Source organism: Falco rusticolus, chromosome 20 (assembly GCF_015220075.1).
Source record: "Falco rusticolus isolate bFalRus1 chromosome 20, bFalRus1.pri, whole genome shotgun sequence".
In the NCBI taxonomy this organism is placed as follows: Eukaryota; Metazoa; Chordata; class Aves; order Falconiformes; family Falconidae; genus Falco; species Falco rusticolus.
Window position 1 is genome coordinate 3,104,357 of NC_051206.1, and position 13,153 is coordinate 3,117,509.

Sequence of the window (13,153 nt, forward strand, 5' to 3'; positions counted from 1 at the left end):
GTTCCACAACAATGCTCTGGAGCAAGTGGCAGACCCAATGACAAATTAGCCCATGTATTTTAATTAGAGCTTCTTAGCAGATTCAGATCAGGCAAACTGAGATGATTCAGAACTGTTGAAGCAAGAGATGTACTGATTATAAAGGAAAAAGTAATAATCTCCATCTTTTCATGTCTGCAGAATTCCCATTAATCATCTTCCCCTCAAATATTTATTGCAAAGTGTTTATACCACAGGAGCCATATGAAAATAAAGGAAATCCTGTTCTCAGAATGCATCTATACTGCAATAGAGGACAGAGATACACATCCTCAACATTCACTGATTTGGATACCAGTAATAACATCATCACAGCATAAGCTGTTTTGTCTCTCTGTAAGTGTGCTGGGGTAGAAGCAGCCAAACTGTAGCTGCTTCTGTGATCTGAACCACACAGAAATGCTCTGTTATATTAAAGAGACTCTAGAATAAATTTTCTTGATGACCAGTGACTTTTCTGGACTTACGTACCTGTCAGTGGCTAGCAGAGTGAGGGTACAGTGCGTTTGTTATAGCATTAAGGTGTACTAACCCTGACTTTGCTGTATATGAGCAGATAGACTCTTGGAAAAATCTTGCAATCTCTCTTTCTGTCACGAAGTGCACATTTCACAGTAGCTCCACATTTTGCCCAGACAGAAGAGCTTTAAAGTTTCTGCCCCTCTGCCTCCTCCTCACAACTAGGCCATGGAAACCAATGGCAAAGAAAACCTACAGCAGGAAAACCACCAGAAAACAAGTCTCTCCAAATACCTTAGGCATCCGTACAGACACCCTGGGCAAAATCCTGTTAGAGTAGAACCCACTCTGACCTCACCCACTGACTAAAGGATCAACTCAACTCAGAGCTGCTAGGATTTGCAATAACCCACTCTGACCTCACAAGGCAGACAAATACCCACCCCCGTCCCCAAAAGTCCAATTTTCCCTCCTGCCCATCTCGACGCAGAGTTTAAAGTTCTGCTGGTTTTACACGTGCAGAAATTTTCTAAACCATTTTCCTGAAAACACGTACCAGAACAATGCACAGCAGAGTCACAACACATAATAGTAAGTGTGCATTTTATTTTACAGATGGGTAACATACACAAATCGTTAGGTGTGTAATATTCTTCACTAGGCTCTCTACTTTCTTTCATTATTTTCACTCTAAAGGGCCCTTAGGGATTTTAAGCTCAGATAAAGAATTAATCTACATTAGCTGTCTCAGCTTATGTCTGGAGTAAGAGGGAGCGCTGTGAGCCAAAGGAGAAAAAAATCTGTACTAGCAGTGTAGGGAGCCAACCTGCTCCTCAATATACTATACCCAGCTTAATCCAGTGCTTGACAAAAAAACAACAAACCACCAAAACCAACTAGATCTGCAATTCCAGTCTCCTTAGAACACCATGAAATGTCCCCTTATCCAGATATATAGATGCAAAAAGAAAATAGCCTAGCCTCTCTTCTTGAAGATTCATACTTTTGTAAACTTTTGTCAGGTTGCCTTGATAGATCTTTCCACAACGACTGTTTAAGGGGTTGTCTGCAAGATTACCTAGGCTGTGGTTGAGAGGAATGCCCTCAGATTTCGTTCCCACCATGTCACCAGCCTCCATCTACTTCCATGAGAACGGTATCTGCCTAAGTGTTCAAACATAAAAAGGGGAGCTACAAAAAAATGGGGTGTTAGCCACAGCATAAAACAGTTTTTACGGCTACAGTCTGTTTCAGGTCTGGCGGATTCAAACGAAACAACATGCAATAGCATGTCAGCATTCGAGCGGAATGAACAGATGCAGGAGTACCCAACTTGGAACTCGCACACCAAAAGCAGCTTCCAAGTAGAAAAAGATGCCAACACACTGCTTGTTGAGTCTGGAAGGTGGTCCTTGACTTAATGGTTCTCAACCCAGCTGCTGGAAGATCTCACAGTTTCATTGAGCCAGCCTTCCTTCAGCTGACACAGAAGAAAAAGGCAGCAGTGGCACCAAAGTGCCATTCCTGTTTTACTGGTACTCAACTGGGAGCAGTATAAAGTTGGCTCAGGGAGGAAAGGTGCAGCAACAGCTGCCAGTGTTGTTATTACTTCTGCACTACAGAGAAACCTCAGATCCTGGTGCTATCAAAGCTGCATCTTTTACTAGCTCTAATTTCACAAAACACATCTACATAGCGTGTTTAATTACTCCATTCATTTACCAAGATATACATTCAACTGTGACACAGTGACCTTCTCAACATGCAGGATACAAGACAAGACTGCTCCTTTTCATCTACTGGCAAGGCTACAAGAAGTAGATACCATAATGACAGGTGGCTTATAGATCTTATTAGGTTAAAGGATGCTCGATATTATTGTAAGGTGCGTATCTTCCAAGCCCTGCAGCTTTATTCTGCCTCTTTGAAATCCGAGCAGTAACATCTAGCCTGAATGATTAGTATTCTCCCAAAAAAGTATTTTAAATCATATTCTTGTCCTTCAGAGCAACTACTCTAACCCCAGAACACTGTTTCAACTACCCTACGACCACAGAAATCAACAGATTTGCCATCACCTTTAGCTGAATCAGATTCTGGTTTGTATTCAGGTTAGCCTATTGGTATTACAGGAATTCAATAAACTTAAAATATTATGCATCTTCTCTGTATTATGCATTTTGGAGAAAGACTTGGAAGAAAACGGGCACACAATCACTCATTGTGTTGTCCTCTACAAAAGAAGGGCTTCATACTTATTAGCCTTCTGAGTATCGTGGTACTTACACTCTGATTTTAACAACTACATATACCTGCCAGAGATTTGAAATCCAGTTTTCTCAAAAGTAACCTCTGGTTTTGAATGCTTCCATTTTTATGGCCTGTGAAGAAACAGATGCTCGTTTACAATACGCATACAATTGCAACCAAATTCTACCAAGTCTGACCATAGTGACTTTTTTCCCCCCCCCTCCAAGCCTGCAAACACGCAACTTGTGTTTGGATACATTAAGTACAAGGATAACTTTTGCAATTAAACTTTCAGGCAGATTTGTAAAAGCAAAATACCAAAACCATCACTTGATAAATTGGACTACTCAGCTAATTCCCAACTTAAAAGCGTGTGGCACTTTCAAAAGAATTAAGTGAATTTGCCACTGGCTTTATATTACTGTCCTAGTTCTTACTGGGCAAAACATCAAAGGGAGTAGAAAGAAAACTTGGAAATAACTACTGTACAGGGCTGGGAGTGTTACTATCTAATGAGTTCTGCTGTACGCATTACTTCCAGAGGGAGTGAGGGTGGAGAGATGAGACAAGGTCTAATAAGTAAAACACTTGAGCATGGAGTCCAACTGTGCCTACAGGCTAGGTCTTCACCATGAAGTTCACTTGAGTTAAAACTTCAGCATTGTCCCTTGCTAGCATCACACCTACCCATATCAACACTAAGCTCAAACTGATAGACCCACAGAGAATATAAAGCCAAGGCATCCCACTTCATCAGCTGCAAACATAACCCACCAGAATTAGAGTCATAAATTTTTATACAAGCATTCTCTGGCCTCCAACGCCTTCCCCTTTCTATCCATGTGCTCAGAAAGAGACGGACAAACTCTCCAACAATTTGTATGAGAAGAATTCATTGTGTGGCTTGGCTCACTGCATTTTAAGAACCTTGGGATATGCTGCCAAGAAACTCTTTACCTCCACCGGACAACACCTCTATGGAAACCAGCACTTGGGCTAACTCATGCTGGCAGGGCTAACACAAGTAGGAGTTTCTAATATCATAACCACAGGGATTTCAGTTGGCCTCTGTACCTCCAGCCCTTCTCAAACACAGGCTTCAGAACAGGCTACTCTCCCATAATGTATGCCTGTGGTTTCATTGATTCATGTTTGCAAAATACTGCATAGCAAGATATACAGTTTCACGTTTCCAGAGAGACCTTTAATTCCCAAGAATTTTTTTCTTGCCACCTATCTCAGGTAACAAGCAAATGGCAAACAGGGGGATAGCAGTGAAACAAGGAACAGGAAATCTGGGCTGGGAACTAAGCATCTTACACGGGAAGGAAAAAAGTCAAACCAGAATATTGATCCCTTTGCTGTGAAGAAGAACGAACAAGCTACTCCCGACCTGCAGAAGCAGATCGGTTTTAATTAATCTGCACAAGATGCAAGGAGATAAAGAATTTGGAACCAGGTACCATGCATTGTAGCCTTCCCTTCATCTTCTAGAGCTACTTTACTCCTTTACGTTAAACTCCATCTCTCTGCAGCTCAAAGACCCCACTACATTGTCAGCGCAATGAGAATGGAAGTGCTTGCAAGAATCAGGTCTCTAGTATTTAAGCTAGTTAACCTTGCATTAGGAAAAAAAAAAAAAAGAAAAAAAGAAAAAAAGCACTCTTTCAGAACTAATTGGCCACTGTTTGCCCATGACATTCCGAAACAGTATTAAACTTCAGAGCTGAAGTTATGAACTGCTTTATTATTATGGAGGATCAAAGTACCAAGCTTCCCAAGAGCAGAAAACTATTATTATCTTCATTGTATCTCAATGAACTTTTTCCCCAGATTCAGCACTTTCCAGGATGAGGTTTGCTTTTATTGCAGCGACACCTCCAAAAATTGAGAGTTTAAGAAGTGGCCAAAGAATAATCTCCACAGAACAATCACTACTTTTTTTAGATACATTCTGACAATGTGCCAGACACCTATCTGAAAGCTTCAAGAGGCTGCCGGAGCAATTCATCCTTTAAACAATGCTCCCCCCTCTATTCTGGGACATCTTCCTAGGAGGTACAGTCTGTACTATACCACAAAGACATTTTTATCATTTAAGCAACTGATCCAACTAGCACTCTGTATCATCTTCCGTCTTTGAAGGCAACCATGAACTGGCCACCTAGAAAGCTGTTTAGTAATTCAGATTTATGTTCCAGTTTTATTAGTACATGTTTCCTGGCAAACACACCGAAATTCATTACAGTATTTTAGGCATTCAATCATAAGTTAAATGCATTGGATCTGAAAAGATATTCTCATTCTGGTAGCAAGGGGATAAATGTGTTTATGACTTCGGACTAAGGTAGTTTTAAGCTTGGCCATACTTGTGTCTTTAACATGCTAGCATAAATAAGATTTTTTCCCCTAAAAGCACTAATTGAAAGAAATGTCCTACCAGTCCAGTTAAGTGCAAGTTAAACAGTAAAAAAGAAAGGCGGGGGGAAAGAAGAAAAAGAAATTTGACTTTCAATTAAAGGAGCTTTGGCAAGCTTGCATGTAAAAGGGGTGTACATTTTTCAACTTTTGAATGACAGAGAAAGCTTACTACACATTTACTCTTTCTCAATCAATATGCTATTGCTTTAAGTTTTCTCAGTTCATGAACTTTTATTATTTTGCTTTTAATCTCCATAGTTCCTGTCTGCATTTGTGCTAGCAAACACAGTCCTATGCTAAAAGAAGAACCACAAGAATATGCAAGAGACCGGTGTGAAACTCGGAACTGGTTGGCACACCCAGCTCTAGCGGAAGCTCGTGCTTACAGCCTCCTGACACCTCTGAGCAATTAGGCCCACATCTAATCAGCAGGAGACAGCTCAGCCACAACTCTAGAAGGCAACTAGCGGTCCTGGATGCCTCAAGAGAGGATTCAGAGCCACCATAAAGGGACTTGACTGTTACTAAGAAGAAGCGTGTAATAGTTGCTAAACATCAGGACTGTTAGTAATGTCTCAAGGTGGATACCCAAGAGCTAAAGCACCCAGAAGTCACAAGATGCTTCTAGAAATAGCGCTTTTCAGAGTAATAATAAGAAAAGGAACAGTTACAAGCCTTGTTCACGTCAGCAATGCCTTTGAAGTCCACAGTACCAGTTTCACAGGGAACTACTGAAGGAGGACACTAGTAATCACCAAAAGTAAGAGTCAACAGATTCGGCCTAATATGGATTAACAAAAAATAGAAAGGACTACGGAAGCAAAAAGTAGCACAGCCAATGTTCACATCAAACTGCAGACACAGCAGTAAAAAAATGGGGAACTAAATCAGAAATACTACTACTCTGAAGATTCAAAACTTTTTGCTGTCAACGATACCAAGTTCTTACTCTTCCCTGTTGAAAGTTTTGTTGGTATTGCCATCAACGTGACAATTTTTGGACACAAATCATAATAAAGCAAATGGAAGGAAAAACGAGTAGAGGGCTTCTATAAATAAAAAGGAAGGCAGCCGCTTCTGCAGATGAAAAGGGCTCCTCCACCCTTCTAGAGCCCTTGTCAGGAACCTGATGCACAACAGTGGACTTCAATTTCAAGCGAGAAGCATTCTGCAGGAACGGTAGGGACAAGGCAAGCAGCAAGTTGAAACAAATACGAAGTTTGCTCTAATTTGACATGATGTACTACTACCAGTACTGTGAAACCTCTTTGATCACAGACTGTATTTCGAGACAACTTTGCAGAAGATGTATGGAGTCTGAACACGGAGCCAAGACCTGATGGCCCAGCATATCAGAAGTTATCACAAATCAAACCATTAGTAAGAAAATCTTATTCTGCAGCACTCTCTCTTCCTCTCTGATCCTTTGCATTTCTGCTCACATAAATCACAAATGTAGCTGGCAGGCACTGGTTTACATTTGAAAAATTACTGCCATTCCTAAGACATGACGCAGCTGATTGTAACTCAACCACCACATGGTATTTTGACAAAGTAAATACTTCTTTGCAACAAGAATAGTCCTATGTGCCGGTCCCTCCAGCAGGGAAAAATGTAATGGGTTTAAAAGGTACCACCAATAACCATTAGGGGTAATTACCTGTCAGTTTACCAACAAAATCTATTCAAAAAGAAAAAAACACCCCAACAAAATAAAAGATGACAGATTGAAACTCAAAGACTGCTTTTGCCCACTCTAACAGTTTCTTTTGGTAATATGGCTAAGGTATTTCAGGCATAGCAAACGGCCACACTTCTTTTGGAACCCGATCAAATCGAGCCGTTCCATGTCAGATAGCCACCCATGCAGCTGCACTACTGAGGTGCAAAATGGGAATCCCTGGCACGGGATGTGAAGAAGCAGGGAAAGAAGCTCTCAAAAGTTTCTCACCCTTTCCCTCCCAGCGCCCCCCCCCCCCCGGCCTTTAAAAATGCACCAGATCAAAACACTTTCCACAGAGCATCTGAACCGCTTTGTCTAATTAGCTTCCCTTCAACCCAACATTTTAAGACATTTTCTAAACAAAACATGACTCTGGTTTTACTCAGAGCCTATAAAGATTCCTAAGCTACAAACACTGCATCGATGTTCATATCATTAACATCATTAAAACTCACTGACCAGTGAAGTTTTTGTGGGCTCATAATATTTTAAGTTACACATTTAACAATTTGCAGAGATCACAGGCAACAAATACTGCTTAAGTATTCACTTGCTCCGTCTAAGCAGGACATCACAATTTGTGGTTTTCAGTGTTCTGCTGCAAGCTCCAAGTTGGTTGTCTGGTTGAAGCATTTTGTGGTATGTGGAGTGAATGGTCCGTTACAGCCTGCAGCTACACAGGATGAGCCACTTCACTCCGCCTGGTCCTCCCCCACTCCCACCAGCAAGCTCTATGGAGCAGCCACTATTCCACAAATAAGGGTAAATTTACATTTCAAGGGGGAGTCTCGCAGCAGGGAGTCCAGGGTACCAGGGCATCCAGGTGCAAGCCACACCGTCTTCACCAAAACGCAAACTATTCTCTGGACCTCACGTCTCAGAGCTCTTACGACAAAACTTCAGTTAATAATTTCTTATTCTGGAAGACCAGATTTGCAGATTGGCTGAACAATAGGTGTGTACACAGATCAAACTGCATAATCATGAACACTTCACATCCTGTTGGTTCGCAGTCAAAGGTAACATACAAAGCATGTGGACCTCATCCATCACTACAGTCACCTGGAAACCATTCTGGCTGAAAACTCGGCACCATTCACTTCTGGATTGGTTTCGTGCTGGGTTGGTTCCCCGACCTGGCTTACCACACTGCCACTGCCTGCAGGAAGGAATCAGAAAAAAGGGGTCCAGCTGCCTGTTCTATCGTTTAGAAAAGAATAGAATAGCTTATGATTCCACAGACTCCAGACTCTCTCATACTTGGTACGGAAACTGTTAACACGAGTCTTCTCCAGTCCACAAAGGACACTTACAGGCTAAGAACAGATAAGGACTAATGGAAGAACTGCTTTTACAACTGAAGTGTAATACTTAAGTTAATGCAAACCTGTGTCAGTGCCAGCAGAAAAGAATTACATTCTTGACTCCTTATGCTCTAAGTTAACAGTTTTAAACCAAACAGATAATAGAAGTTTAAAATTGTGGGCAGTTATTCAACTATTCTTCCCTTCAGAGCACGCTCTTTTGACTCAAAAGAGTCTCCATGAAAGGCATTCTGCAAATGATACCTTCTTTGTGAGAAGCACATGAGCAAAAATAGGTTACTTCATGTAGTTTGGCCCCCAAACTGACCAGCTTTCAAGGAAGATGCACCAGAGAGTATTCTTCCTTCCCAAATTAGAGGTGAAGCGTGTTGCAAGGAAGCTCTGTGAGACCCAGAAAATTTAAAGAGGCAAGATGCTGCTCATCAGATGCTCGGTGGTGTTTTTGTCCCTTTACAAGGCTGAAGCTTCCAAAATCCCATCTGTTACTGGGCTGAAAATTCACTGCAAGTGAGAAACTGCAAGCCATTTGTCTCTCACGTACGCTTCCCTAAAAATGCTAGTTTCCAATCTTGCACTCTCTGCTGCCGGCCATTTCAAACTCAGCCCATATGCCATCTGTATTATCTATGGTAAAGGTAGCAGTCTGCTGTTTTAACCAGCTGAGGACAAAACTAGAAGGCTGCAAATCAATTTGAACCCACAATCAACAAATCTGTAGAACATAATCCAGGACATTAACCGTTCTGAACTGAAATGCAAAAATCAGACAAGTGACATTGAATCACACTGTTTCCTTCTCGGAATTTCTTACTGCATTGGTACGATTTACAGTGCTGTGTTCAAAATAAACGCAAGCAGTTCTGTATTAGTTTCCAAAGCACAGGCTAACAGCCACAATGTGTGCCTTCCTTCTGAAAAGAAGTTTTATCTTTACATTTCACAACTGTCAACTTACCCAGGCCACCAGTGAATGGAAGTTGCTACATCTAATGGCCTGTATCATACGAATCAGCGACATTACCCTCATCACAACCACTCTCATAATTGGTACTAATGGGCACCTTGGTTAGCAGGCAGATTCATTGCCCAGCAAACTCACACTTTCAATCCTCACCAGCTTCTTCAAAGTATGCACAAAACCAGTGATGACTGGTACCTGAGCGCAAAGATTGAATGCCGCGCAGGATGCAACCGCAGACAGCAAACCGACAAGTCTACAAACATCGACTGACAACATTATGATCGCATTAATGCCACGTATCAAACACTGTCCGATAAAGCTAGTCACTGCATAAATAACTGTTTCCTGCCTGTGGATTAACCCTGTGGATTTCTGGTTGCAAATTAAACACAAGAGCTGAAGCATTACGGACTCGACGTCAGCTTGGTCCAGGGGTCTGCATACCGGGGAAAGAAGTACCTTTTTCACACAGCTGCCCGAGTACACAGAAGAAAGGGGGTATTTCCCACCAGCACGCTTTTTGATCGGTAGTGTAGGGAAGAGGCAATTTTTCTTCCACCCTGCTTAATCAGAAGCCGGTGCCCTTTCTGGGAAAGGAGCTGTCATAATTGGCAGTTGACTCAAGCCAGCACAAAAAACTCACCCCGGAAGCTAATGAAAAGCTAGAGGAGTGCCTCTGATTCACCCTGCTGCCCAAGGCCACTCCGGAGGTACAAGAGTCTTGCTCAAAGGTGTGCTTATAAAACACCCCACCATAATCTAGCGTTATATAGTTTACTTGATTGCAATACCAAAAAAATTTTCATTCCTGATGCTCAGAGTAATCTCACCAAGTCATTCACGTGGGCTCCCCCATATAAACAGCCCGGGCTGTTACCTACGGAGAACGAAACAAAGTTCAGGGCACACAATACTCCACACCCTGCCGGTTACCAGAACAGAAAGTAGATAAGGTTGTGCTGCGTAGAGTATCTCTGGAGCCACAGCCCTGCAAGAAGCAGGCTGCCTCTCTGCAAAGCCACCTGGAAATCGAGTCGGGAACTTACTTCAAATTCAGCCTCTATGCAAAACCGTGCAGGATGAGGTTCTTTAAACTCATGGACTGAACCTGAATGAGCAGCCTCATGGGGGCTGGGGCAATTAACACTTTGCAAGCATGAAATGACACGGTTTTCTCACATCGAGAAGTCTACCATGGAACACAAGGGGCACAGAAGATCACTCTTCATTAAAATAAACTATCAGAAGTTTTCTGTGTCATTAGTGGTTTCCTGCCGATTGTTCTCTGCTCAGTTCTCACAAGCAACCTCAAAACCGTGTGGCTTTCAATTTAATCAGACTCTCAAGAACAGGAGAGCTTATCGGTGACACCACTGGTTATGTTCCTCCTAGAGAAAAGAGAGCCAGCTTTAAACAACCTCCCTTTAAGCATAAAGAAGGGGACAGGTCAAAAGGCACAAGGTGTCAGTCAAGCTCACCCAGTGTCAAGATTTCCATCCCCTGCAAAGATGTCGCCCACAGTCTTCAATTTGCTCATTAAAACCTTTTTGTCATCACTTTTCCTACCCACAACTGCTTTTGGGGGGACAAGAGCAGGCATTTTTCCTGCTACGTTAGAGCACTCCTCGCTGTAAAACATGCTGGAGAGGCAAAACTATAAAGGTCGGTCGCCAGGATGGCAGAAAGCCGGAGCTCGCCGGGTGGCTGCCTCCGTCCCCGAGGGTTCGGCGGTGCCTGCCCGCGGCTGCAGCACAAACTGAGCGAAAGGAACGAAGGAGGAAAGTGCCGGGGGGAGAAGCGAGCGCAGAGCGCGCCGGAGCACAGGCACGGCTCCAGCCGGGAGGGGAGCGGGCAGCGGGGGGGCAGCTGGCCGTGCCCCGGGGAGGGAGCGGCGGCTGCCGGGGGGGGACGCGGGGCAGGGGGGTCCGAGCGGCCCGGGCTGGCACTCACCGACCCCGTACTTCTCCCGCTTGGTGGGGATCCAGCGGGCCATGCCGGCGGGCGGCCGCTTCCCCGCGGCGCGGCTGGGCTCAGCGCGGCCGCTCGCCCGCCGCCGCCCCGCCGCGCTGCCGGGGGCCGGGCGCCCCGGGCCGCTCCGCCATGCTCCCAAACTTCCCGGCGGCCGCCCAACTTTCCTGCCTCCCCCGCCGCGCCGAGCGGAGGGCGGGCGGAGGCGGCTCTCCCCGCCCCGCCGGGGATCACCTGCTCCCGGGCCGCCCCGCCCCGGGCCGCGCCGCCGCGGCGAGGTGCTGCGGGGGGCGGCGAGCGGAGGGCGGCGAGCGGGGGGCGGCGAGCGGGGGGCGGCGCTGCTGGCGCGCCCCGAGGCTGCCCGGTGCCGCTGCCTGATGTGCGAGCGCCCGGAGGTGCCCCCGTCGGTACAGATTTCCCACCAGTAATTCATTAATAACTAAGAAAACAACGGGGTTATTCCAGAAGTACTCCAAGCATCCGGCAAAACGGTCACAGGACGGCACTTTGCGAAAGATGCAATGTTCCTGTTCATAAGGGCGCTTGACGACGCCAAGCTCCACTTCACTTTGTGATCAAGTGTTCCAAACTGGTGATCCAGAGACAAGCTGTGCACGTACCTGGGTCCCGCAAAGCAGGGCTGATGCTCTGACCTGACCCAGGCTGGCTGGCCGCCGTAGTCACGTTGGCTCTGGTGCCAAGGATTTTCTGGGAGAAAGATATTCAGTAACACCTACTATTTACACCCTTAATTAAGCAGCACCATTGCAAATCACACTGGCAGATCCCTTACAAAGCATTAGGTCCAAACTGAGGAGATCCAGGTTCTCATCATCTCTCTGCAGCTGTATAATGATGTAATTGTTACTGGTGCCTGATCTTTCCTGCCACCTCCCATGAAAGGCAACAAGAACTATGATCACTCAGAATATTTTAAAGCCTAACCACCTGTTCAACTGCACTAAAGCATGAAAATCTGGGGAGATGATATTTCTTATTAGTTTACATTAAAGGCCCATGAAAATCTGGGGAGATAATATTTCTTATTGGTTTACATTAAAGGCCAGAAGTGCTAGGTGTAGCTCTGTTGCTCAGCTGTTGTGGTGCCCTGGGCAGATCACGTCTCTCCGATTCCCAGCCTACATCCCTCTTGCATGTTCAGAACAGCTTTCCATACTATAGACTCTCCAACCTGTCTTTCAAGTAAGTTTAATTTGCCTTGATCTTCACTGGTACCTCTAAGTGGCAGAGCAACATAAATAAGAATTAATGATTGATAATTTGCTCTAACAATTAAGTTTGTTCTTTGAGGGCAGAATTTTAAATGTAAGAACCCTTGGTATCACCATCAGCCACAGTGTCATAGCACAATATACGTTTTTTTTAACAGTATGTGGTGATCCGTCATCTGTCAAGAATGTGTGGCCCATGAATTTGTTACAGACAGTTCATTACTCATCTAGCTGTGAAGAGAGTAATGCTACACCCAGTTTCCACCAGACAGCCAAACCCTTCTGTAAAACGATGTTTTGATCTTCTCCCAGGGGCTGCTCATGGCATGACTGAGATGCTCCCAACTCTATTCAGATGTATACATCTGAACCACTGAACACGTGAACACGGCACCTCTGAGGTTAAATGTGAACACGGGCTCTTTCAATACTTAAATGGCACCTGAAGCTTCAACACAGAGTATGTCAACGTGTAGGGCAAGCTGTAGGAAAAAAAAAAAAAAAGTATTTGCAAGCTGGAACTGGTTAACTAATTTGTTATTTATAAAACACTGATTCAACCCAGCCAACCATGATCAGATGTCGTACTGGCACATATGTGAAGTCATTGTTCTTATGCACAAAATCTTACAGTTCCTTTAGCTAAAGATTCAGTAGTGCCACTAAACGTAGCCCTTGTAGTGTTTTTGTAGAGAGTACAGGGTGGTGTCCAGAGCCAGTCCCCTCACCACGGGCTGAGGGCACCCAAGCTTGTACAAAGAGCAAATATTTAGAT

The 13,153-nt window shown here is 44.4% G+C and overlaps 1 protein-coding gene across 1 annotated transcript in view; it reads right to left on the reverse strand.

The window, feature by feature from the left end:
- Window positions 1–11,317, reverse strand: part of DOCK5 (dedicator of cytokinesis 5) — an 86,183-nt gene extending 74,866 nt beyond the window's left edge. The window contains exon 1 of the mRNA XM_037371669.1: window positions 11,129–11,317. Within this exon, the coding sequence (XP_037227566.1) occupies window positions 11,129–11,171 (43 nt within the window). The 5' untranslated portion in view covers window positions 11,172–11,317. The remainder of the gene's footprint in view (window positions 1–11,128) is intronic.
- Between the last annotated feature and the right edge of the window lie 1,836 nt (window positions 11,318–13,153).